The sequence below is a fragment of the Scyliorhinus torazame genome, chromosome 11, assembly GCF_047496885.1.
Source record: "Scyliorhinus torazame isolate Kashiwa2021f chromosome 11, sScyTor2.1, whole genome shotgun sequence".
NCBI lineage: Eukaryota > Metazoa > Chordata > Chondrichthyes > Carcharhiniformes > Scyliorhinidae > Scyliorhinus > Scyliorhinus torazame.
In genome coordinates, this window is record NC_092717.1 from 221,096,500 (window position 1) to 221,122,633 (window position 26,134).

Below are 26,134 nucleotides of genomic sequence, written 5' to 3' on the forward strand. Positions count from 1 at the left end.
AGGGTTGGCGCAGATGCAATGGGCCGAATGGCCTCCTTGTGCACTGTATGAATTCTTTGGTTAACAGTCAACCACATTGCTGTGGGTCTGGAGTGACATGTCGACCAGACCAGGTAAGGATGACAGATTTCCTTCCCTCAAGGACTTCAGTGAACCAGGTTGGGGGGGGGGTTATAACAATCAAGGATAGAGACGAGTTTTCACTTCATGAATTATTAACTGAATTCAATTTCCACCTGCTGCTATGGTGGGATTTGAACCCCTGTCCCCAGGACATTAGACTTGACCTCTGGGTTGCTAGTCCAGTGACATTACCAATACACCATCATCTCCCCTATCTCATAGGTACCTTACTGAGGAATATGATTGCATGATTATGGTTAAAATACCGGGCTGGATTCTCCGATTCTGGGGCTATGTCCCCACGCCCACCAGTCTTCCGTGTAGCTGGGGGCTAGCATACCGGCAGCGTAGAACACCTGGCTCTTGCTGCCGATACGGCCCGGGGAATTGCCGGCTCCGTGGCCTGGCATGCGCACAGCGGCGGTCTGCAGCAGCCGCACCGTGCTACATGGCAGAGGCCACTCGCGGACCTGGCCCGCCAAATAATGCCCCATTTTGGCCGGCTTGCGCACCCTGCACCCCCCCCCCCCCCCCCCCCCAGTGCCCCCAGCCCCCAATAAAATGGCTGCGGATCGGCACTCCCCCGACTGTGGCGGGGCTGGACTGAGTCCGCAGCCGCCGCACCGAGTTCCCAACGGATGAGACCACACGCGACCGACATCGTCGGGAACTCGGCCGGTCGGGCGCAGAGCATCAGGGGGCGGGCCTTAGGCAACGTCCTGAGGCCGTCGATACGTGGTGCGGTGTACTCTGCGAGTTCGCCGCTTTGGAGGGGCTGGAGCATCACGAAAGCGGTGCCGCCCCCGAGTCGGTCGGGAACTGTGATTCTCCGGCCAATAGCCGAACGCGATTTGGCCGTCGACGACCGGAGAATCCAGCCCAACCTTTCTACAACTGCGCTTGGTTAATTATTCACACACTATCAGCCACGTTAGTAAAGTCATATGCTGGCCTTGCAAACATTTTAGAGAAGAAGCTGTATTTATTATTCCTTTCCTATTTATTAACTGTTTATTTATGAGTTTGTAATGATAGTATCTGCACTGATGTATACTAGAAGGGAGAGGAAATATTTTAGCCAGAAGTCAGACTTTCGCAAATAGCTAATAGAGCTATGAAAACATAGAGGCAGTGGAGGTAATCTTTACAGGAAATGAGAGAGAAAAATAGTCTGACGTGTTCTATAAAATATGGAATAGACTTGTGGGAATTGACAGGAACAAATACCTGGTGCCCTCCGGCAATGGCATAAGGTGAGGTAGTCATCCATGCAAACTACAAAGACTCTTTGTTACCAAGACAGTCTATTCACAATCCTTCTTCCCAAGGACAATCCCACAATGGAACAAGCTGCCAAAGAAAAGTGTCACAGCCCTGTCACCTGAAATCCTCAAGACCTATCTTCAGATTATCTCCATTTAAAAGTCTTAATTATCATGATGACCATCCCTCGGCAGGTTTTAGCTGGCATTACCCATGTGAATATTGGCGGAATACGGCATTAGTCTCTCCTGCTTACCCAACTAAAACAGAAGTAAGAAAGGTGCTGCCAAAAAGTGGGAAAGATGTGAGGCAGCAGAGAGAGATAGTCTTCCCCAGGCTGCCAGGCAGAATGGAGAGGAGTTATCCACTTCAAGTTACAGAGGACAATAGACTAAAGTTGAGCAGTGTGCTGCAATCATTGTTTTGAGATAATGATATAAAGTTGTTTTACTTATTGAAATAGATGTATCTCTGTATTTTCACCTGTACCATGGAATAAGGCAGGTTAATGATTCAAAAAGCACATCACCTCATCTAGTGTTAGGTAAGACCACGTTGAAGAAATGTATGTGTATAAATCTTGAACTTGGTCCAGATCACAAAGAAATGCTGCTGTTCTTCATGGGTCTTGCCATCATGTAAGTTGAATTAGGACAGTACTTCAATTCCGATAAAAGTCAGATGTTCAGAAACATTTTCCCCCTCATTTGTATGAGAGCAGCACTGATACATGAGGGGGACATCTACTTGTCCCTGGTGTGCATTGTTGTTACGATTTACAAAGAGCTGTTTAAAAATTAAACAGCGACGTGACCAATTACAAAGCCATGCTTTTGAATTTTTTTTCCATGTATTTTCAACTCATTCCTGCCACACCCTGAACAACCACACCCACCCTAAACCATCCCAAAACAGACTCATCCACCAAAATTAAAGAAATGACCTCATAGCAGAAAACAAAATTGGTCAGATTTGGGAAGTCTCCTGTTGACCTACTGACCAAGTGAAAGCTCACAACTCTACATCCTATATTATGAAACAAAGCTATGATGGAAGATGAGAATTATACGTTATGTCAGGAAACTGTATTCATAATTTCTGGACACACAAATGGCCTGGAGTTTGTCATAATATACACCAGTATATCATGGTGCAGATACACACACACTGATGGACACACAGCAAGACCAATCAACACACACAACACCGCAGCCAATCACCAGTTAGAGCACACTCACTATAAAGACAGGGGGCATCAGAGTTCCCGCTCATTCGGGCTGCAGCCTCCCACAAGGACAGAGCTTACAGCTTACAACACAGATCTTCACCATGTGCTGAGTGCATAGACTGGTTCGGACAGGCATAGGTCTTTAGTTTAGTCTAACATCGTGTTAACCCACAGTGAAAATATGTTCAACAGTTTCTAACTTAATAAAATAGTGTTGCATTATTTTAAGTGTTGGTGGCCTGTATGTGTTCCACGGATCCAGAGCACCCAACACATCAGAGTTTATAGTGGGAGTGTTAGTTCAGGACATGACGCTACATAAGTCATTGCGGGTGAGACTGGTTCATATCATGAAATGGGGGCCTGACAAACAAGCAACCCATTTCTGATTGCCCCCAATTTTATCCAATCTGCCAATTCACTATGAGTCCCTTTGCCAATACTGGTGAAAATCAATTCCTCTGCGACCGTACCAGAATGTCAAAGAGTGAGGTAGCGTATACAGAGCTGATAACGTGATTAGCGTTGTGAAGTGTGGGGCTGAGGAAATATTTTAATGAGCAGAGTGTGGCATTGTATTAGTTGTGGTACTTACAAATGTGAACGGGAAATCTGAATAAGAAACTTCAATTGATGTAAAACATTTTCACATCCTCGAGATGTCCCAAAGCACTTAAGAGCCAGTGAAGTTTGAAATGCATCTCATAAATTAGCTGTGTAGATTGGCAGTATTGTCATTCACAGCAGAAATATGGAGACATTAAGTGACTATTCTGCATTTTTACAAGCTTTCCTGATCCTATCAATCTCAAAATTTTGAATGTTCCAACAACTTCACACTAAACGCAGACACATTGGACGGAATCTTAACAGAAAATTGCAAACTGTCAGGCCTGTTGAGGAAAACGGAGTGAATCCGAGTCAGCGGGGTTTCGCACGGAATTTTACACCACATCAAGAAAAGATTTTCTCCCCATGAGAATCGTGCCGTGCTCTCGCCGATTCGCTCGCCCGGGAAGACTTCATCATCGCAATCACTAGGGAGCTCTTTATAAACACCTGTCCAGCACTGCCCAACACTGCCCAGCACCTTCCAGAGCCACAAGAGAGGATGGCAGCACCAAACCTAGCACCAAGTTTATGGAGGGAACCCTGACCAGGCACCTGGATGGTGTGCAGCAGAGGCGGGAAGTCCTGTACCTGCAATCCGGGAGGCGGCCCACCAGCAGGGTCTTCACTCCTGTCCGGGAGGCAGTAGCTGCATTGGTCAGTGCCAGCACTCTCCACAAGAGAACGACGCAGCAGTGCAGGAAGGAGATGAATGACCTTCTTCCCTCGCATCTCCAAGATGATCTATCAGCCAGCCACTTCATGGATTGCTCACAGGGGAGGAGGCCCCCCTCTCTGCCACCCTCTCATCCCGCACTGTGCCCCTAGTCACAACTCTGCTCCTCAAATCCCTGCTCCCACTCCAAGCCCATTGATGCCACTCCTCAACCATCTGAACTGGCAGGGTCCGGCCTACACTCTACCGAACTGTAGCTCCGCAGAACCAACACAAGCACAACCGGCAAGAGAGGGCACAGCCACCCGGCGTCAGGCGGGCACTCCAGAACCTGACCCCACATGAGGAAAGAGCCCTTGAGCTGGCCGGAGAGGATTCTAATCGGGCCTGTGCTGATTGTGAAGTGAGGGCAGTGAGGAGTACTGAAAACCCTCGGGACATCCAGTCATTCCTCAAGTCACACGTGTGTTAACATGTTGCATCATTTATCACCCTCGATGTACTAATGCCGCCTACCTTACCTTGCAGGGCTATTAGATGAGCAGTCTGGACCATCCTAGTGTCCCTTGTAATCACCAGACATGAGCAGTTATGGATATAACCACTGAAGAGGCATCATCTCAGTCACCCGCACCCTCCAGCAGCGTACATACTCACCTCTCAGCGAGGTTACCCAATGGCAGGCTTCTGCGTCAATCACTGGTGAGCACAGTTGATGAATCACAGCAGGTGGATGTCCCAGGGATCGGCACTCGGTGGGATGCTGGGGCCCCGGACACCGCTGAGCCCCTGCTCGATGACGTGCCCCGGGTCCAGTCATCCCAGTGCTGCTGGAACTGCAACGGTAGAGCCACGAGCATCAGGAAGGATTGACAGCACCCCTCCTCGGACCGCAAGGCCAACTGGAAGAGTCCCATTACCGTCTGTCCGAGGAGATGGTGCCATCACTCTAGCGCATTGGGGCCAACACTGCCCCCCCCCCCCCCACCCGAGATCAACGCTCAGCCCTCTCATAGCAGCCATTCTTCTCCAATGAAGTGGACGCCATGGGCTGACTAAGTTTAAACCCCACCCCTTGTGGAATTTTCTACCACGGGAAGGTGTTGTGCCAGTTTGTTGGATATATTCAAGAGGGAACTGGACATGGCCCTTGCAGCTAAAGGGAACAAGGGGTATGGAGAGGGAGTGGGATACTGAATTTTCACGATCAGCTATGTTCATATTGAATGGTGGTGCACACACGAAAGATCGAATGGCCTACTCCTGCACCTATTTTCTATCTTCCTATGATTCCACTCCCAGCTACAGTCCCGAGTCGCCTTGGTCCACCTCAGGATCTCCTATTCCTGGAATTTGTGCATTTGCACAATCAGAGCCCGGGGTGGATCCCCCGTCCTCGGCTTCTGTCTCAAGGACCGGTGGGCCCAATCCACTTCACGGGCCTTCTCATCCACCAGTTTCCTGAACATCTTAGACACATAGCTGGTGGCACTCGTTCCTTCCACTTCCTCCGGCAGCCCCACAATACGCAGGTTCTGCCGTGATGACCGATATTTCTGGTCATCGACCCTCACCCGCAGCACCTTCCACATCGTCGCCATCCCGGCCTCCAACAAGACGATTCGGTCGCTCTGATCCGAGACCGTCCTCTTCACCTCCTTGATCGTCGCCCTCTGCGCCTCCAGCCGCTTCGCCACTCACTCCAAGGGCCCTCAAAGAGGTGCCCGCGCACCCTCAATAGCCACCTACCAATTTGCCTGTAACTCCTTGCGCTGTTGTCTAAATTCCCCCTTGATGAAGCTCATTAACTGCTCCATCTGCAAATTGGGCATCAAAGGCAAACCCATCCCCCTCTGTCATCTTTCCCACTGCTGCTGCACCATGAGGGTCTTCCAACTCCTGGGCGAGGGCTCTTCCTGACTTTAATCGGGTCTGGTAGCCCGTCATCATCCCACACCGCGGGAGAATCCACCACCCTCCTCTCTCCTCACGATTTGTCACCAAAACTCACCCATCAAATGGGGAAAAGTTCCAAAACCTACACCTCCATGCAGGAGCTACCCTGTGTGCGACCGGTCAAACCATGGCCTGTTATTGATGCTGATATCGAGAAACTAGTCAAGTACTGTTAACAGTGCCACCTGCAACAAAGTTTGCCTGCTACAGCCCCACTGCACCATTGGGAATGGCTTGGCCGGCCATGGGTACGAATCCATATCGATCATGTTGGTCCATTCCTGGGCACAATGTTTTTGCTCATGATTAATGCACACTCTAAATGGATAGACATATTTGAGGGGTGGCATAGTGGTTCGCACTGTTGCTTCACAACGTCAGGGACTCAGGTTTGATTCCCGCTTGGGTCACACTGTCTGTGTGGAGTCTGCACGTTCTCCCTGTGTCTGCGTGGGTTTCCTCCGGGTGTTCCGGTTTCCTCCCACAAGTCCCGAAAGACGTGCTTGTTAGGTGAATTGGACATTCTGAATTCTCCCTCCGTGTACCCGAACAGGCGCCGGAGTGTGGCGACTAGGGGATATTCACAGTAACTTCATTGCAGTGTTAATGAAAGCCTTCTTGTGACCATTAATAAAGATTATTATTATTAGTTGTAGTCAGCTACATTGAATGCTACCATCAAAAGATCACGCAGTGCTCTTCACAGATTACCTGAAGTCATAGTATCAGACAATGGAGCCATGTTCACAAGTGTTGAGTTCCTAAACTTCACCCCTCTCAATGGTATTAAATACATTATCTTAGCACCCAAACTTTCAAGTCTGGCCTAAAGAAACTGTCAGGAGGAAACTTGGTGACCAAAATCACATGATTCCTCCTTAGCTGTCGTACCAGTCCACATGCAACAACAGGAGTTCCACCAGTAGAACTGGGAATGAAATGTCATCAGAGACTTGAGACTGATCTTTGTGTTTCCAGGGAGGAGCCAGCCAAAGCAATCCATGATTCACAAAGCACTGCACAATAATTTATGTTAAATGAAGCTGTATATGTGAGAAACTTTGGTACTGGATCAGGTTGGATCCCCAAAATTATTGCCTCTAAGACCTGACCCCTTTCATACCAAGTAGACATGGTGGACCACTTGAGGAATGGAGAGATGCTCCAGCAGACAGTCAACTTCAAGAAATGTTTTCAAACCCGCAAACACTGAAGTACCTGATCGACGGCGGCACAGTGGTTAGCACTGCTGCCTCACAGCGCCTGGGAACCGGGTTCCATTCTGACCATGGGTAACTGCGTGGGTTTCCTCCGGGTGCTCCGGTTTCCTCCCACAGTCCAAAGGTGTGCAGGTCAGGTGGATTGGCCATGCTAAATTGTCCCTTAGTGTCCAAAAGGTTAGGTGGCATTACGGGAGATTGGGCTTAGTTAGGATGGACTTTCGCAGGGTCAGTGCAGACTCGATAGTCCGAATGGCCTCCTTCTGCACTGTAGGGATTTTATGACCTGTTCTCGACATAACTGAGGTCAAGGTGAAAATAAGTAGTAAGAACTGCCTGTGCAGAAGAGGTATCCGTTATTTGAGTTCCTGTTAATGTTGATCGAGTGGAACCATCTCAGACAATAGACACCACCCCACAGGAAATAGGTCAGCCCTTCAAAGACTCAATTTATAATTGTCCAACTCGTGTACATAATGTTTAGTTAGTATGTAGGACAGAGTGAATTAGTTATTGAAGATGGTATAAAGGACTTAGAGGGGGAGGGATGTGGTTATTGCCCCTTTAAGGGCAGCACAGCAGAATAAGGGTTACCTGGCCTGGGTGACCAATAGGGACTCAGAGTCCCCATGGTGAGAGAGGCCCCGAGGCCGAGACATTTTGGGAGCGAGCTACAGCCATATGGCTGCTGTACAATTCTTATTATTAAGTAGCCTAAGCTACTTTGTTTTCACTGATGAATCTGTTAAAGTGCATCTTTATAGTTGCACAGTTTGAATGAACAAATCAATGTTATTTGTTTCATAAATCAGTCTGAACTTTATCTGACTATTGTTTTTCTCCCCCTTAATTTGCTTTTGCGCAGGATACTTGTACAATTTCTCCTTTTCAACAGGAGATGTTATTCGGATCATAGAATTAATTCCAACGGAACTCAAAGCAGTGGTGCTGGAGAGAGGCCGATTGCGAGGGACAATTCTGGAGGTGCCACTTTTCTATAAAGGTAAGCAGTTGGGTTGACATTTGTATGGAATGATTATAGTTTCTTAATTCTTCACTGTGCTTAAGCAGTCTTTCATTGACATCCTCCTATTGTTGACTGAAGTAAGTAATAACAGCTGATGAGTCCCACTCTGTTCACCTACTAATTGAATCCCCCATTGAAAGGTCTCATCAGTTTGTTACAGTGTTATCCCCCTCAAAGCTTCCTGGGTTGTTTCAACATCTTCTGTCACATACAAGATTCAATGTTTTCCAGTTCTTTCTTTAAGTCCCATTAATAGTCAAATTGTTTAACCATTGTGAGTTTGATTGGATAAGTCAAGCCAATTGTACGCTTTGGGTTCTGGCCAGTGTGATACTGCACTCTACAAGGGATTAGCTTCATGACAGTATTGATTTGGGGGGCATTACACACTTGAATTGAAGTTTGACTCGGGAGTGTGTTTAATTTTTGTAGTGCACTTCAAAAAATAGCCTGGAAAATATATCCACTCCTCCTTCCATCATTTTTCTGCTTCTTCTGGAGCTTTACCCAATTATATTTGTTTGCGGCTGGTTTATGCCTCCGAACTCTAGCATCAAATTGGTTCATAAATACCTTAAGAAAGTGGGAAAGATTTGGCAGATGGTTCTACAGCTGAGAGTTGCACCATCTCTGTGTTTTCAAAGTCGACAAATGAAGTTATTTTTAGACCGTCGTCGCAGAGGGAAAACTTCATTTTGAAACACTTCTTGCCCCGTGTAAACCTGCCAAACTGTAGAAAGAAGAAAGCACAAGTTCTCTCTCCTGGATATATCATCATCATCAGCATCATCCCGGAAACTTCAGCATTGCTCTTGTTTTCAACCTTAGGAATGGCTGATCATTGAACAGATGGCTACTGCTCTCTTCTAATTTCACCTTTTTGGACTCCGATGGAACTAGCTTGATGGATTGAACTGTCAAAAAGCACGTTAGCCAATCTCGCAGTAGTGTGCTTATTAGGTCCAAAAGCAGGCACGTGACTGGTAGTTCTGGCTGCAGAAATGTAATAAGTGTAAAGACTTTGTTGTCCTTTTGTGAGATGGGTAGGTTGACCTTTGCCATAAGACTGTTCACAATGAGGGATGGCCTCCTGAATCTTACCCCCTATTGTATATCTTGTATTGTATATATTGTGTGATGGGGCTGGTTTAGCACACTGAGCTAAATAGCTGGCTTGTCATGCAGAACAAGGCCAGCAGCGTGGGTTCAATTCCCGTACCAGCCTCCCTGAACAGGCGCCGGAATGTGGCGACTAGGGGCTTTTCACAGTAACTTCATTGAAGCCTACTTGTGACGAGCGATTATTATTATCTGAGATCGAAGTTGGATCCCCCACCTTACCCCCAGTAGAGCTTTGGTTAAAGATAAACAATAATATCCGGCATCAGAAAATAATCGCTGGCCAGAATTTCATATTGCTCGGGCAGGCCTGATGGACCCATGACCCGGAAGCTTCCGGGCCCGCCGGGTGTACGCACCCGATGGGCGGTTAAAAAAGATCATTTGCACGAGATTTTGCAAAAAGTGACATTATAAAAGGACATCAATTTGTCAAACCAGCAGCGTAACGTGGTGGCGATATCTGAAAATGCAACACTGACCTGTTCCACTCTCTTAGATACATCACAGTAGAGGGTGAGTGGTCCTATAAAACAAATTCTGTTTCCATGCTGGAGTTCTCTGTTTTTAAGCATAGTATGATGCTCCTTGCTTTATGCTCACAGAAACTAAAATTACCAAACGGCCATAATGCTCCGGAGAGAAATTTAACCCCCCTCCCACCCCCTGTTTGATTTTACTTCATGCCAAGGCACTAGTACGCTGTAATAGAGAACTTTAATCTACTATAATAAAGATGCTGAATATGTGGATTAGTATGCAATGAACTTGCAATGCTTACACTGGAATTATTTGGTGAACAATCGCTTGAAATTAGGCCCTTCTGGTATTACTTTGGTATTATGAATCAATGGTGGTGACTCAAAACATACACTAGTAATAAACAAGCGGTTTATTGATGAAATGCAAAGGCAGTTAGATAACAGGCACAGAACACTATCCAACAGGTCTTTATACTTTAACGCCTTGGTCCACATTGCCTGAAGTCCGGCTCCCAGAGCCCCGTGCAAACTCTCCATTGGCCAGGGTTCACTTGCTTCCGCACAATTGGCCCCAAGACAGTCACGTGGTCAGTGAAGCCCGCTCCCTTAAAGAGGCCATGCAACCACATCCCATCCCCTTAAGTCCCTTAACACACTACCCGAAAGAGAGTCCATCAAAAAGGCAATCGGTCCAGAGACGTGCAAGTCTCCGTAGCCCGTGGAATTCTTGACGGTTTGGATGGCCTTCTCAGCCAGCCTGTGCAACGCTGGGCAGTAGGGGGCTGGCTTTGTGTGTCATATGCCGATTGCTCTCACAAAATGCTGACCATAATCGCTGGTGAAGCTGGTGCCATTGCCCCAAACAATTGACTCGGGAAACCCATGAATGGCAAACACTTAGTGCAAGGCACCCACTGAGGTAGTGGTCCCCATCTCTTGGACCAGTAGCCACTTTGAAAGGGGATCCAGGAGCATCAAAAACATCTTGGCCCGGAAAGGGCCCACATAATCAACATGGAACTATGGGCACCTAGCCATTCCCACGGGTGAATGGCGGCAGAAGGTGGCAAAGTTTGCTGCATTTGGCAAGGGTGGCACTGTTTTAGTAGTTCTTCAATGACTTTGTCTATGCCTGGCCACCAGACATATCTGTGCGCCAGCATCGTCATCTTTGTCTGCCCTGCCCTGTAACTCTTGAAGAAGAAGCCCTCTGGCCTGAGGCAGCGTGGCCATCTGTGATTCCCACAGAATCACTCCACCTTCACATGTCAACTCGTCCTGACGAGTGAAGTGGGGTCTCAGATCATCAGACTTCTGTTTGACCTTTGAAAGAATAGCCTGTCATGTGGTTTGTGGAGCCCTCCCCTTAAAGGAGCCACACTACCATACTACCAAAATAGCAAACAAAGGAATTTCATAGAGATAGTATGTTCTTCTGTCATAAGCTACTATTGCAAAAATTTATTTTCACAACATGTAGCTTAACTGAATGGAGCTGACAGCAAGCTGACGTTCACCACGGCGATCAATGTCAGCAAAATACAAATATAAATTAAACCTTAGGATTTAAATGACAGCTATAAACCACCCAGGGTTCAATCTGTCAGTTCACCAAGTCACCGCAAACCATCAATCAGTCATTATACCGACAAACCATTGATCATCAGTTTCATTCTAATATCTTTACCTTCTTTAGATTGGGGCTTTTTGGCTCAATATTGACTTTTCGATTACACACAACATAACAGTTCAAGGCATAGCCGGGCCTTACTCTGTCTTCACCTCCTCGTAGTATTCCAGTTTGCAGTCGGATCAAACTGCAGCTTTGGCTAAATCTCAAATAGGAACAGAAAATGTTGGAAACACTCGCAGTTCTGGCAGCATCTGTGGAGAGAGAAACCCAAGATGACGTTTCAGGTTGATGACCTTCTGCTTGAGGTCAGACTTGGCCTGAGTGAAGTTAATAATGTTAGCAAATGTGTGCAGCAGGAATTCTGAGATATAGAGGGAGAGACCTGGAATGGTCCACTTGTTCCTACAAGGAAGTATTTGAAACTCTATTCTGCCTCCCCCGCCACATACACACACACACACACACACACCCCACTACATACGCTGCATCAAGAATCAGGCAGATAGTTGGTTGCATAGGGTTGGTGTTAATCGGTGAGTTGTGCTCTTTTGGCTATATTTACAATTGTATCACCGGCAGCACCCAAAATAGAGGGTCAGAGGAGATTTCATTGAATGGCACAAGAGAGGAAATGCTTCAGTTACGTGAGGGACTAGAGAAACTGGAGTTGTTCTCCTAAGAGCAGAGTAGGTTCAGGGGACATTCAATAGAGATGTTTAAAACCATGAAGATTTTGACAGAGTAAATGAGAAGAATTTGTTAGTTGGCAAAAGAAACAGCCATCATGAGGATAATAAAGAATCCGCAGCAAGTTGGAAAGATCTGGAATACGTTGCCTGAAAGCGCATTGGCAACAGTAACTTTCCGACTGGAAGTGGATGAATCCTTGCAATGGGAAAAATTCTCGAGCTGTAGGAAGAGTGCAGGTGGTTGGGACTGATTGAATGGCTCTTTCAAAGGGCCAGCACAGACCCAATGGGCAAACAGGTCTCTTTCTGATGAGATGCTTGCAACACTATTTGATGCTATTAATAATTTTGCTTTTGAACATATAAAAATTAAAGCCTTTAATTGTTGATTTGGGAAAACAACAGAACTAAAAGCTCATTGTCACAGAATGCTGCAAGTCACGGTCTTTCAGCAAACATATATCATGGAACAGATCAAGCTGAGTCCAGCAAAGCCACACACGCACATATATGTACGCACACACATACACCTATATGAACACATGTACGCACACACTTGTATATTATACACATGCACATACATATACACACGTAGAACCCATACATATGCATGCACATATACACAATTAGAATTTCAGCATTTTTCACTGCCAACACCATTGGTTATTCTCTCTTGCTTTACTGTAAGTAACAGGCTCTCTTTATTATTGCCACATCTGGGGCGAAATTCTCCGTTATCGGCGCAATGTCCGCCGACCGGCGCCAATAACGGCGCAAATCCCACCTGCATCACGCCGCCCCAAACGTCGCTAAGTCTCCGGCCCGGAATGGGCTAGCAGCGACGTGGCGCTATCCGCGCTGGCTCACGTGGTTCACGCCGTGCGGCGTCATGCACGCCGCACAGCATGACGGCTCATAAGACGCGTTGCTCCCCCCACCCGCCCAGAAGACCCGACCGGATGGCCGCACGCCGCTCAGCCCCGAGGTTCCAGTCCCGCGACATTGAGGCGCTCCTGGACGCAGTGGAGCAGAGGAGGGAGGCCCTGTATCCCGGACACGGCCGCAGAGTCGCCCCACGCCACAGCCGGCGTCCGTGGAGGGAGGTGGCAGAGGCCGTCAGCGCTGTGGCCCTGACACCACGGACAGGCACCCAGTGCCACAAGAAGGTGAACGACCTCGTCAGGGCAGCCAGGGTGAGCCCCCCCCCCGCCCGATATCCATATGCCCCATATTCCCCCCTCCCCCATATCCCCCCTCCCCCATATCCCCCAGAGCCCCCATAACCCCCCTCCCGCATATATCCCCTCCCCCATATCCCCCCTCCCCCATATCCCCCTCACCCATAGACCCCATATCCCCCCTCACCCATAGACCCCATATTCCCCCCTCCCCATATCCCCCTTCCCCCATATCCCCCCTCCCCCATATCCCCCTTCCCCCATATCCTCCCTCCCCATATCCCCCCTCCCCATATCCCCCATATCCCTCTTCCCCCCCATCCCCCTTCCCCCATATCCCCCCTCCCCCATATCTCCCCCATATCCCCCATATCTCCCCCATATCCCCCATATCTCCCCCCCTATCCCCAAGTGAATCCAGCCCTAACCTTAACCTCTGCATACACGCGCAACTGATGGCGTGCATTCATATACCTGTCTAACACTGTTGCCTTTTACCCCTGCCACCACCCCCCACAGGAGAAGCGCGCACACAACACCAGGGAGCATGTGAGGACTGGAGGAGGCCCAGCTGATGAGAGGCCACTGACCGTACACGAGGAAAGGGCCCTGGAACTGGCTGGCGGATCTGAGGACCGGGAGGTTGCTGATGTAGAGGTCGGGGGCCCACCAGCAAGTGAGCCACCGACAGCCCGTCCCCATATCCCCCCTCCCCCATATCCCCCCCTCTCCCATATCACCTGATCACTGCCTGCGTGTCTAACCATGCATGCTTCATTGTGTATCGCAGGAGCAAACGTCGAGGCACCCATCCCCGCAGATGCAGACCGCCCGCAGGATGCCCCTCGGAGACCACGGGAGACGGAGAGACTCGGACCCTCTGGTATGCGACGCCCGCAGGATGCCCCTTGGAGACCACTGGAGATGGAGAGACCCGGACCCTCTAGCATGCGACGCCCGCATGATGCCCCTCGGAGACCACGGGAGACGGAGAGACCTGGAGCAACAGGGAGACGGCGCCCCCGTCTCATGCGGGTGCGGCGACGCAGGCGTGTGCCACCCAGCGACGAGAGGGGCAGCCACAGGCCCCCGTCACAGCCGAGCCACGAAACCACAACCCAGGACACCCCTACCCAGGAAACTGAAATACAGGACAGTGACACAGATTAGATGGGCGGAGACGAACCGCCACCCCAAAGTGCCATGGACTCAGAGTCGGACGATGCGCACGACACAACGCCACTGCTGTCACCAACACCCTCCACCATCGCAGAGACGCTCACCTCGGTTGGGCACTTCAGTGATGAGGCGTCTGGTACACTCACTGGTGCGCACAACACAGCCGTCCCGGTACAGCAGGTGGAGGTAGGAGCAGCAGAGGGGCCGGGCGGTCGGAGGGCAGCCCAGCCCAAGTGAACATCAGCCGCCCAGATGGATCCCGGGTTCCTGGACTTACCACGCCCACCCATAGGTCCGATGCAACCACCGAACCTGAGACGAGCGAAGAGGGTGACAGCCGACTTGCGGCGGCTGCAGTCGCAGGTGGAGGAGTCCACCCGCATCCAGGAGCTGGGAGTGGTGCTGGTCATGCGTGCCACCCAGGCTGACACCGCACGGGTGGCGTCCGCGGTGGAGGCAATGGGTGCGACGGTGTCAGACATGGGGAGCGTTTGCGAGGCCTGGGGCTTTCCGTGCAGGCGGCGTCTGTGGCCCAGGACATGGCTGCCCTCTCACAGGAGGCCATGAGCCAGTGCCAGCGGCAGATGGCAGAGGGACTCAACTCCGTGGCACAGTCTCTGCAGGCCATTGGCCAGTCTCAGCAGGCCATGGCCCAGTCTCAGCAGGCCATCGCTGAGGGCATCGGCGCCATTGCCCATGTGCGAGCCGGCGTCGCACTGTCACAGACAGGGATTGCCAACCCCCTGAGCTCCATGGCTGCAAACCTGCAGACCCCTGTCGATACCAGCACGGGCCTCCAGGACTGGCAGTGCCAGATGTCGGGGGGGGTGTCGGATGGCCAGTCAGTTCACATCCCCCACCCATGTAGAGGCCTGCGGGCCATCGGGCTCCCCGAGGGAGGAGGAGGTGCTGGGGCCCGTTCCGGGTCCCAATGTAGGGGATGTCACGGAAAACCTCAACACCTCGGGCTTCCCCCCCCTCCGTCCCAGGTGCATCGGGTGGGCAACGGGCAGGACAGGCTGGCAGCTCGCCATCCCAGTCGCCCGGGCCGCAGCCTGGCCCATCTAGGCCAGGACGCCCCAGGAAACGGCCGCCAAAGGGATCCCGTGTCAGAGGGCAGGAATCACAGGAGTCCACCTCCAGTTCTGCTGTACCGTCTGGGGAACCCCCTAGGCGTAGTCAAAGGGCCCGTAAGGCCAAACAATTAGACACTGAGTAAGTTGGCACGGGTGCAGGGCACAGATGAGTTTTAGGGGCTAGGGCACGTGCATGAACTCCTTTCATTATTAAAGTCAATGTTACACCTACAGAAGCTGCCTTTGTGCTCTGTCCAAAGCGTGCGGGGGTGTAATTTACTTTGAGCGCAAGTGTGTGTGTGAGGGGTGGTCTTACCTCAGCCCCAGGTAAGTCTGCCCCCTTCCCCCTGGGCCGCCATCAACACCCCCCCCCGGGCAGAGGACGGGACCGTGTGCTGCAGTGTCACAGCCGCATGCAGGGATGGTCCAGGTGGATGGTGGTACTGTGGCCATGGGTCAGACATAGTCCAACGATGTGGAGCCAGGAGCTCACCGCAGGGCGGACTGTCATCATCCTCCATGGCCTGCAATAGACACGCGACCACCGGCAACTGTGTGAGCCCGGCCGTTGTGCCGCAGGTGGATCGGCAATGGGGGGGGGGTGGTGTGCATGCGGGTGGGGTGGGTGGGGTTGGGGAGGGGGGGCGAAGGTGCTGGGTGGGTGGATGGGTGGGGGGGTGTGGGTGGTCAGGTGTTGCCATGGTGTGCGGTCTGTGGCCATACTACCCGATTCCCACGCCCATCTAGTCAGTGAAGCGGGTGTCTATCAGTCTGTCCCGTGCCCGCTGGGCCAGCCGGTAACGGTGGACAGCCACCCGCCTGTGTCTACCCCGTCTGCCCTGACCATTGCCCCCATCCCCCTCATCTTGGGAGGACTGCGCCTCTTCCTGCCGCTCCTCCACTCCGCCGTCCTCTGCCTGGCACATCGCCCCTCTGCTGGGCTATATTGTGCAGGACGCAGCACACTACAATGATGCGGCCGACCCTATCTGACCGATACTGGAGGCCCCCAGAGAGGTCCAGGCACCTGAAACGCATCTTCAGCACGCCAAAGCACCTCTCTATCACTCCTCTTGTCGCTACATGGGCATCATTGTAGCGGTTCTCCGCCTCATTGCGTGGCCTCCGTATAGGCGTCATCAGCCACGATCGCAATGGGTAGCCCCTGTCACCCAGCAACCAGCCCCTCAGCCGAGGATGGCGTCCCTCGCACATGCCGGGGATGTATGACCGCGACAACACGTATAAGTCGTGTATACTGCCCGGGTAACGGGCGCAGACGTGCAGGATCATCATTCGGTGGTCGCAGACCACCTGTATGTTCATCGAATGGGTCCCCTTCCTTTTGGTGAACATGGCCCTGTTATCTGCAGGTGGCCGCACGGCGACGTGCATCACATCAATCGCGCCCTGGACCATGGGGAACCCGGCCACGGCAGAGAAGCCCACGACCCGGGCATCTTGGCTGGACCGGTCCACAGGGAAGCGGATATAGCGGTGCGCCATGGCATATAGGGCATCTGGCAATGCCCGGATGCACCGCGGTGTGCACCGATGTCTGCGATATGCCGGACAGGTCCCCACTCGGTGCCTGGAATGACCCCGTTGCATAAAATCCCCCTGGGGGATTTTACACGCACCTCCACGCCCCCCTCCCCGGCACGGAGCCCCCCCGCCCCCCTCCCCGGCACGCACCTCCACGCCCCCCTCCCCGGCACGCACCTCCCTGCCCCCCTCCCCGGCACGCACCTCCACGCCCCCCTCCCCGGCACGGACCCCCCCCCACCCGGTCGCTGGAATGACCCCGTTCAGGGCCACCGTAACCTTGATGGACACAGGGAGAGGGTGTCCCCCGCCAGTGCCACGCGGTGACAGGTGCGCCAGCAGGTTGCAGATGTGTGCCACGGTTTCCCGGCTCATCCGGAGTCTCCTCCTGCATTCCCGGTCCGTGAGGTCCTGGTATGACAGCCGGGGCCAGTACACACGGGGCGCCCTCGGGTGCCTCCGTTGCCGTGGAGCCGCGACGTCCTCCTCCCCCTCCTCGTCCTGTCGGTCAGGTGTCCCTCCAGCATGGGCGGCTGCCGCCTGCCCCTCTGCGGCAGCCTGCGCCGCCTCTCTGGCACGCTCCTCCTCCTCCTCCTCATCCAGGGCAACATGGACATTAGCGGCTGCCGCCACGGCGGCCAACATCGCTGGCTGACCGGAAAACATGACGGCCTGTGCGGGGTGGGGGGGGGGGGGGGAGAACGACATGTCATCAGTGCCCATACCCCCTCCTCCCCCCAGCCAGGTGGCATGGACCGCATGGGTCCGACTGTTGGAGGCTGGCACCTGGCCAGGTGGAACAACTCACTTCCCCTCGCACCCCCCCTCCCCGGCACGGACACCCCCCGTCCCCCACCCCGGCACGGGTCCCCCACCCTGGCACGGACGCCCCCGTCTCCCTCCCTGGCACGGACCCCCCCTCGTCCCCCTCCCCGGCACCGACCCCCTCCCCCGTCCCCCCCCCCGTCCCCCTCCCCTGCACGGAAACCCCCCGTCCCCCCCCCCCCTCCCTGGCACGGACCCCCCCCCCCAGTCCCCCTCCCCGGCATGGACACCCCCCCCCTCCCCGGCACGGACCCCCGTCCCCCCCCGTTCCCCTCCCTGGCACAGACCCCCCCCAGTCCCCCTCCCCGGCATGGACACCCCCCCGTCCCCCTCCCCGGCACGGACCCCCGTCCCCCTGTCCCCCTCCCCGGGATGGAGCCCCCCCGCCCCCCTCCCCGGCACGCACCTCCATGCCCCCCTCCCCGGCACGCACCTCCACATCCCCCTCCCCGGCACGGACCCCCATCCCGTCCCCCTCCCCGGCATGGACCCCGTCCCCGTCCCCCTCCCCAGCACGGACCCCGTCCCCCGTCCCCTTCCCCGGCAGTCATCCTCCCGTCCCCGGCACTCACACCCCTCCCGGCACTCCCCCGGAGCCCAGCCCACTCTAACCACCCCCCCCCCCCCCCCCCCGCCGCACACACACACACACAACCCTACACACACCTCTCCCCCACACATACAGACTGCGGCCACGCCATCACCTCTCCAGCGGCCAACCCCCCAGGCCGTCACCCACCTCCACGCTGGTCGGCGTCAACCTTGAGCACTGGTTGACGCCAATTAATAGGTGGTTTTATTTACGCCAACGTGACCCATGATCACGTCGGCGGGACTTCGGCCCATCCGGACGGGAGAATATCGGCAGCCCCGAAATCCATTGCCTTGCGCCCACCCGTGCCATTCTCCGAGGTGTGCGGCGCGATTGACACCCTGCCGACTTTTCTCCCTTCGGAGAATTCGGCGGGTGGCGGGGGCGGGATTCACGATGGCCCACGGCGATTCTCCGACCCGGTGGGGCGTCAGAGAATCTCGCCCCTGTGCACAGTTCACTTTTGTTGTAGAATACTGAATTCCTCTGGAGCAATTGCTAACTGTACAGTTGCCAACTTCATGACGGAAGATTGAAGTACTCCAGGACAAAGTACACGAAGATGTATTGACAGGTTTGATTTAATTCCCATTTTAGCAGGGTCTCTCTTCGGGGCTATCATTTTTAATATTGCCCATATCCAGATATGGGGCAGAATTCTCCCAAAAATACATGAGGGGCTGGATTCTCCGGTCCCCCAGATACAGGGGCGTCATTCTCCGACCCCCCAGCGGGTCGGAGAATGGCCGTTGGCCGCCGTGAATCCCGCCCCCGCCGGTTGCTGAAGTCTCCGGCACCGGAAATTCGGCGGGGGCGGGAATCGTGCAGCGCCGGTTGGCAGGCCCCCCGCTCGATTCTCCCGCCCGGATGGGCCGAAGTCCCGCCGATAAATTGCCTGTCCCGCCGGCGTAAATTAAAGCACCTATTTACCGGCGGGACAAGGCGGCGCGGGCGGGCTCCGAGGTCCTGGGGGGGGGCGGCGATCTGACCCCGGGGGTGCCCCCACGGTGGCCTGGCCCGCGATCGGGGCCCACCGATCCGCGGGCGGGCCTGTGCCGTGGGGGTACTGTTTCCCTTCCGCCTCCGCAACGGTCTCCACCATGGCGGAGGCGGAAGAGACTCTCCCCACTGCGCATGCGCGGGAATGCCGTGAGCGGCCGCTGATGCTGCCGCTCATGCGCCGCCCCGAGATGTCATTTCTGCGCCAGCTGGCAGGGCAACAAAGGCCGTTTCCGCCAGCTGGCGGGGCGGAAATCCCTCCGGCGCCGGCCTAGCCCCTTAATGTTGGGGCTCGGCCCCCAAAGATGCGGAGCATTCCGCACCTTTGGGGCAGCGTGATGCCCGTCTGATTGGCGCCGTTTTGGGCGCCAGTTGGCGGACATCGCGCCGTTTGGGGAGAATTTCGCCCCAGGTGTCCCGGTGGCATGCCGTTCGTTGCCAGTGGGATTCTATACTCCCGCTGGTTGTCAATGGGATTTCCAATTATAGCCACCCCACGCCGCCGGGAAACCCGCTGGGGGGATGCGCCACTGGCGGGAGAAGTGAATTGCATTGATCGGAGAAAATCGGCCGTGGTCTGTAGCGGGAAACAAGTGTGATTGTTCCAGGTAGATCGGCGCGATCCAGAGTGCAATCCACCCGCACTTAGAAATTGTTTTGGAGCGAGGGGAGATTCGCATCATGGGATCCAAAGAGGCTAGCGAGTTGGATCGTCTGAGATAGGGGTACCACTTTTCCGTGCTACCCAATCTCAAGATAACATAGAACATAGAACATAGAAAATACAGCACAGAACAGGCCCTTTGGCCCACGATGTTGTGCCGAACCTTTGTCCTAGATTAATCATAGATTATCATTGAATTTACAGTGCAGAAGGAGGCCATTTGGCCCTTTGAGTCCGCACCAGCTCTTGGAAAGAGCACCCTACCCAAACTCAACACCTCCACCCAACACTAAGGGCAATTTATCATGGCCAATCCACCTAACCTGCACATCTTTGGACTGTGGGAGGAAACCGGAGCACCCGGAGGAAACCCACGCAGACACGGGGAGGACGTGCAGACTCCGCACAGACAGTGACCCAAGCCGGAAACGAACCTGGGACTCTGGAGCTGTGAAGCAATTGTGCTATCCGCAATGCTACCGTGCTGCCCTTAAGAACAAATAAATCTACACTATATCATTTTACCGTAATCCATGTACCTATCCAATAGCTGCTTGAAGGTCCCTAATGTAAACCCTACAGCAACTCGCCAAATCCCACACAGGCCCATCTTTCCCTCCCCAAATCGCTGGCCAGGCCTCTCTGCCCCCACAGCCGAGGCCCTGACATGGTACCCCATAAGTGAGCTACAACCTGGCGCTGCCCCTGGCACCTTGACAGTGGCAACATAGCACTGCCAGGTTGGCACTGTCGGGTTCCGGAAGGCAGCATTCAAACAGAGCACATATCATTGTGCAGTACTTCCTTGTGACAATGTTGATTGTACTGGCACGGCCTGTTACTGCACAGGGTCATTGCATGGTCAGATTCAAAAGTAGGTGGAGCTTTGACGTACTGGTAACAATGGTGTGGAGTTTATACTGCACCACTGTGTCCCTGATAAACACAGAAACGCTGCAGTGAAGCCGGTTGACTAATGAGTAATTTAATAAATCATAAAGAGATAGCTGTTTATTAGGTAACCTAGGAGCACTCAAGGAAGCATATCAGCCTTCATAAATTAAAAGGCCCATTATATTACATTCTGATTTTCTACCCTGCTCTGCACCCTGCTGGAGTGTGTATTTCCATAATTGGCACAATTGCGAGTTCTTGTCCCACCTGGCTATGACGTAAGAGTGCGCAGTGAATATCAACAAAGTTTGTTTGAACAAAGAGAACTTACTTCAGAACTGAATCCAACGCTGGAGAGCAAGGAGGAAGCTTTCCAGCAAAATTATTCATGTTCCAGTAGAACACATTAATGTCTCAGACATGTTTAGCTTCTTGCTAATGCAATGAGCAGAGAAATACGTTCATCCACAAGTATGTGACAGCTTTATCACTAGAAGGCAAGTCAGAGTGGGAATACAGAATCGCAGAATTGTTAAGGTGCAGAAGGAGGTCATTCGGCCCATCGTGCCTGCACCTGCTCTACAAATGCATATCGTGGCTTAGTGCCACTCCCTTCCCTTTTCCCCATACCCCTGAACATTGTTTCTATACGAGTAATCGTCTGCTTCCCTCATGAATGCCTCAGTTGAACCTGCCTCCACCAGACGTCCAGGCAGTGCATTCCAGACCCAAACCACTCGTGTGAAAAAGCTTTCGGATGGGCCGAAGTCCCGCCCAGAAATTGCCTGTCCCGCCGGCGTAAATTAGAGTACCTATTTACCGGCGGGACAAGGCGGCGTGGGCGGGCTCCGGGGTCCTGGTGGGGGCACGGGGCGATCTGACCCCGGGGGGTGCCCCCACGGTGGCCTGGCCCGCGATCGGGGCCCACCGATCCGCGGCGGGCCTGTGCTGTGGGGGCACTCTTCCCCTTCCGCCTCCGCAACGGTCTCCACCATAGTGGAGGCGGAAGAGACTCTCCCCACTGCGCATGCGCGGGAAACTGTCAGCGGCCGCTGACACTCCCGCGCATGCGCCGCCCCGACATGTCATTTCCGCGCCAGCTGGCGGGGCAACAAAGGCAGTTTCCACCAGCTGGCGGGGCGGAAATCCCTCCGCCGCCGGCCTAGCCCCTCAATGTTGGGGCTCGGCCCCCAAAAATGCGGCGCATTCCGCACCTTTGGGGCGGCGCGATGCCCGTCTGATTGGCGCCGTTTTGGACGCCAGTCGGCGGACATCGCGCCGTTTGGGGAGAATTTCGCCCCAGCTTCTCCCTCTCTACTCAAACCAGACTCCTGATGGTCTCGAACATCTCTATCAAATCTCCTCTTAGCCTTTGTCTCTCTAAGGGGAACTCAGCAATATTGCTATCTTCATTATCTTAATTGTTAACAGTTCCAATTGAGACACAACTATCCACTTTAAGTAATGCTTCCAACAGACACGTTCATCTGTGTCATCCTTTACATGGCATGAAACATGGGTCTTGTGGCACAGTGGTACCATCCCTGCAACTGGAGCAGAAGCTCTGGGTTCAAGTCCAACGCCCGGACTTGTTGGTGACAGAGCGCCCAACACGGTTCAATAGGCTGATAATCAGCTTGGCAATCCTTCCACCACTTCCCCCATTATTGCCTCAAAGGGAAAAAAAGGTGTGTGCGTGTGTGTGAACATACATGGTGGAGACACTGGGGGGCACATCATAAATCACAAGTGAATCACCTTTGATGTAGTGATTTCCACCAACCTTTTAAACTATCCTGATGCCTTGGTAACAATTTCATTTCCTATAGAGTCACATGTTTCCTCAACAATTTTAGTTTCTGATTTACAACCTGCTGTGAGATTATTGTGCAGTTTCCTGGATTTGGCAGAGATTCCGGCCTTGGATGACTGTCTGTGTGGAGTTTTCACATTCTCCCCGTGTCTGTGTGGGTTTCCTCCAGGTGCTCCGGTTTCCTCCCACAGTCCAAACATGTGCGGGTTGGATAGATGGCCATGTTAAAATTGCCCCTGAGTGTCCAGGGATATGTAGGTTTGTTTATGGGGATAAAGTGGGGTGGGTGGGAGAGCGGACCTCGGTAGAGTGCTCTTTCGGAGGGCTGGTGCAGACTCGGGCGGAATGGCCTTCTTTACTGCACTGTAGGGTTCAATGAGCAGTGGCTCAGAAAATCACTGTCACTAGATGCAGCACAGTCTACAGACTTAACACCATGACATTAGAAGCGCCACATCCCAGTCTATTGCAAGTAAATGTTGAAACCTGGCTCTGGTAATTGTGCTTTATCCAGAAAGCTTCGTGATAATTTTATATTAATGTCAAATGTGTCTTTTTCTTTGTGTTAGGAACAAAGAATGTCAATGTACCAGTATAGAAGCTGGAATATTACCACCTCCATCTCTCATTCAATCAGGTTACCCGCTGTGTCTCTTGCAACTCTGTAAAATATTAATCTGAACCTGCTCCTGAATCGTTATTGGCTGCGCTTCCATTATCACCAGGAATAATTCTGTTTTTAGCACAATAAATAAATTCCATATCATCATTAGTTTAACTTTGTTAAACGTTGGCCACCTAAGTTCTACTAAAACCAATAAAACTGACCAATGGTCTGTGGGGTCAGGAAGTGGGAGATAGTGATTCTCATCATGGTTTACCATATTCCCTACCCAGCTGAATGAATAGGGGCCGTGAAGACTATTGCAACTGGCATTTGGATTGGCATTTTCGAAGTGAATTATTATCAGAAATTGCAGCATCTGTCTGGTAGAAGCGGCTGACAAATCTGATCCGTTGTTACATTTCAGAATTGCACTTACTTGTAGTGAGTTGGGCTCACACTGCAATCTACCCTATCGAGTTCCAAAACCGACTCCAGAATAACAGTGACAACAGTAACAGAAATGCATGTGCCTTGAGTGAGAGTGGAGCATGGACTGGTTGGGCAAATGGCCCATTTCCGGGCTGTAGTCTTGGACCTGACATCCTGTTTGACCCCAAGGTGAGCTTCCGTGTATTTGTACCATCACTTGGGCCACCTATGTCCACCGCTGGCACGTTAGCACAGTGGTTAGCACTGGTGCTTCACAGCGCAGGATACTGGGTTCTCCGGCGCCGGGGATTTGGCCGGGGGCGGGATTCGTGCTGCGCCGGTCGGCAACCCCCCCCCCCGGCGATTGTCCGGCCCGCGATAGGCCAAGTGGCCGTCCGTTTTCGGGTGGTCCCACCGACGTAAATTAGAGTAGGTACTTACCGGCAGGACCTGGCTGCACGGGCGGCCTCCGGGGTCCTCGGGTGGCGCGGGGGGATCTGGCCCCTGGAGGTGCTCCACGGTGGCCTGGCCTGCGATCGGGGCCCACCGATCCGCGGGCGGCCCTGTGCAGTAGGGGCACTCTATTCCTCCGCATCGGCTGGTGTAAAAGTCCGCGATGGCTGACGCGGAGATGAACCCCGCCTGCGCATGACCTGGGATGATGCCAGCACACGCTGGCGCCCCCACGCATGCGCCAATACGCGCCTGCTGGCAGATGCCTTTCGGCACCAGTTGGCGTGGCGGCAAGCCCCTTCCGCACCGGCTGGATTCCGCACCTTCGGGTTGGCCCGAAGCTGGAGTGGTTCACACCACTCCTTGGTGCCAGGACCGCCCACCCCACCGGGTAGGGGAGAATCCCACCCCTTGTCTTCAGATGCCTCAGCCTGCGCTCTGGAATTCCCTCCCTCTGCCCCTCTGCCTCAAACGGCCAGAATTGGATCTGTGCAGGTGCAAGATATAAAATGTTATTGTATAAGATCTGTATCTCTACATTAATGTGTAAGGAAATTATTGAGATATGGTAGGCCAGATGGATGTTTTGGACACAAGCCATGGAGGGATTTGGAAGCAAGGACATGAAGTTATAAAAGGTGGCATTGTTTGACTGGGAGCTGGTGTAGGTTCAATGAGGACATTGGTGGTGGGTGAATGGGACTAGGTAGGAGTTTTAGATGGCCTCTCAAGGTCACAGAGGGTGGCATGCAGGTGGCCGGTCAGGGGTGCGTTTAAATGGTCAGTCTGGAGGTAACAAAGGCAAATTTGAGGGTTTCGTCAGCAGGTGAAATACAAAAGCAGGTTCCAAATGAGAAATGATGAAAGTAAGGCAATGCCAGTACGTCAGACACGGATTCAACACCGTCGGTTTCAATCCTCATCCCTAAGCGAGCCTTAAGCACCTGGCTGAATCCAGTTTCAATTTCAATGTGGGAGGAAAGTCAATTGGAAATGCATTCTCCTCAAAGTGGGTAACACAACAATTCAGTGGTATGGTAACTGAGGGCTAAACAGCTTCAGCTTGCCCCTCAAAAACATCTGGAACAATGGGTCCCATTAAAATAAATAAATTCAAGAACTCCATCTGACACCAACATAATTCAGCGCAAATGAGATCCAAAATACAAGAGACAATGTTGCTTTGTAGAATTATGAAACGTTTTGCTAATTATAATTGTGTTTTATACTTCAATCAAAACTCCTAGGCTTTGTTTACCTCTTCAATGGGCCAGTATTATTGTGTTTCGGTTTATCTTGTATGTGAAGGATCATGTATTTGTTTGCTGTTCCTGCTTCCCGCACCTTTTTTCCTACTGTTTCTAACTTCCTTGCTTTGTTCTATTTATATTTCTTTACAATGCCCTGTATATTAAAACTTCCTTCTGACAGTCCTAAAGGGAAAACTGTACCTCAGCTCACTCACAAGCTCCTAAAGCTGAGTGTGCAGTAAGTTTAACTACCTCTCAGTGCCCAGTGCCCGCTATCAACTCCCCTTTACACATCTCACCTCCTTGGGATTACAGATCGAGCTAAATTTCTTTTCAGCAGTTAAGACAGCAAATTACCACTTCTTAATTAGTTACATTTCCTGCACCTGCTTTCCTCTAGAGCAGATTTCCCAACTCAATTTGAAACTGTTATCATTGAATCATAGAATCCCTACTGTGCAGAAGGAGGACATTCGGCCCATCAAGTCTGCACCAACCCTCTGAAAGAGCTCCCCAGCTAGGTCCACTGCCTCAGCCCACCCCATCCCTGTAACCCCTAACCTAACATGCACATTCCTGGACACCAAGGGGCAATTTAGTATGGC

At 52.6% G+C, this 26,134-nt stretch overlaps 1 protein-coding gene across 1 annotated transcript in view; it reads left to right on the forward strand.

Annotated features, from left to right (window-relative positions):
- Window positions 1-26,134, forward strand: part of LOC140386048 (protein THEMIS3-like) — a 97,886-nt gene that overhangs the window by 13,071 nt on the left and 58,681 nt on the right. Inside the window, exon 2 of the mRNA XM_072468640.1 lies at window positions 7,941-8,078. Coding sequence (XP_072324741.1) covers window positions 7,941-8,078 — 138 coding nt within the window. The remainder of the gene's footprint in view (window positions 1-7,940; window positions 8,079-26,134) is intronic.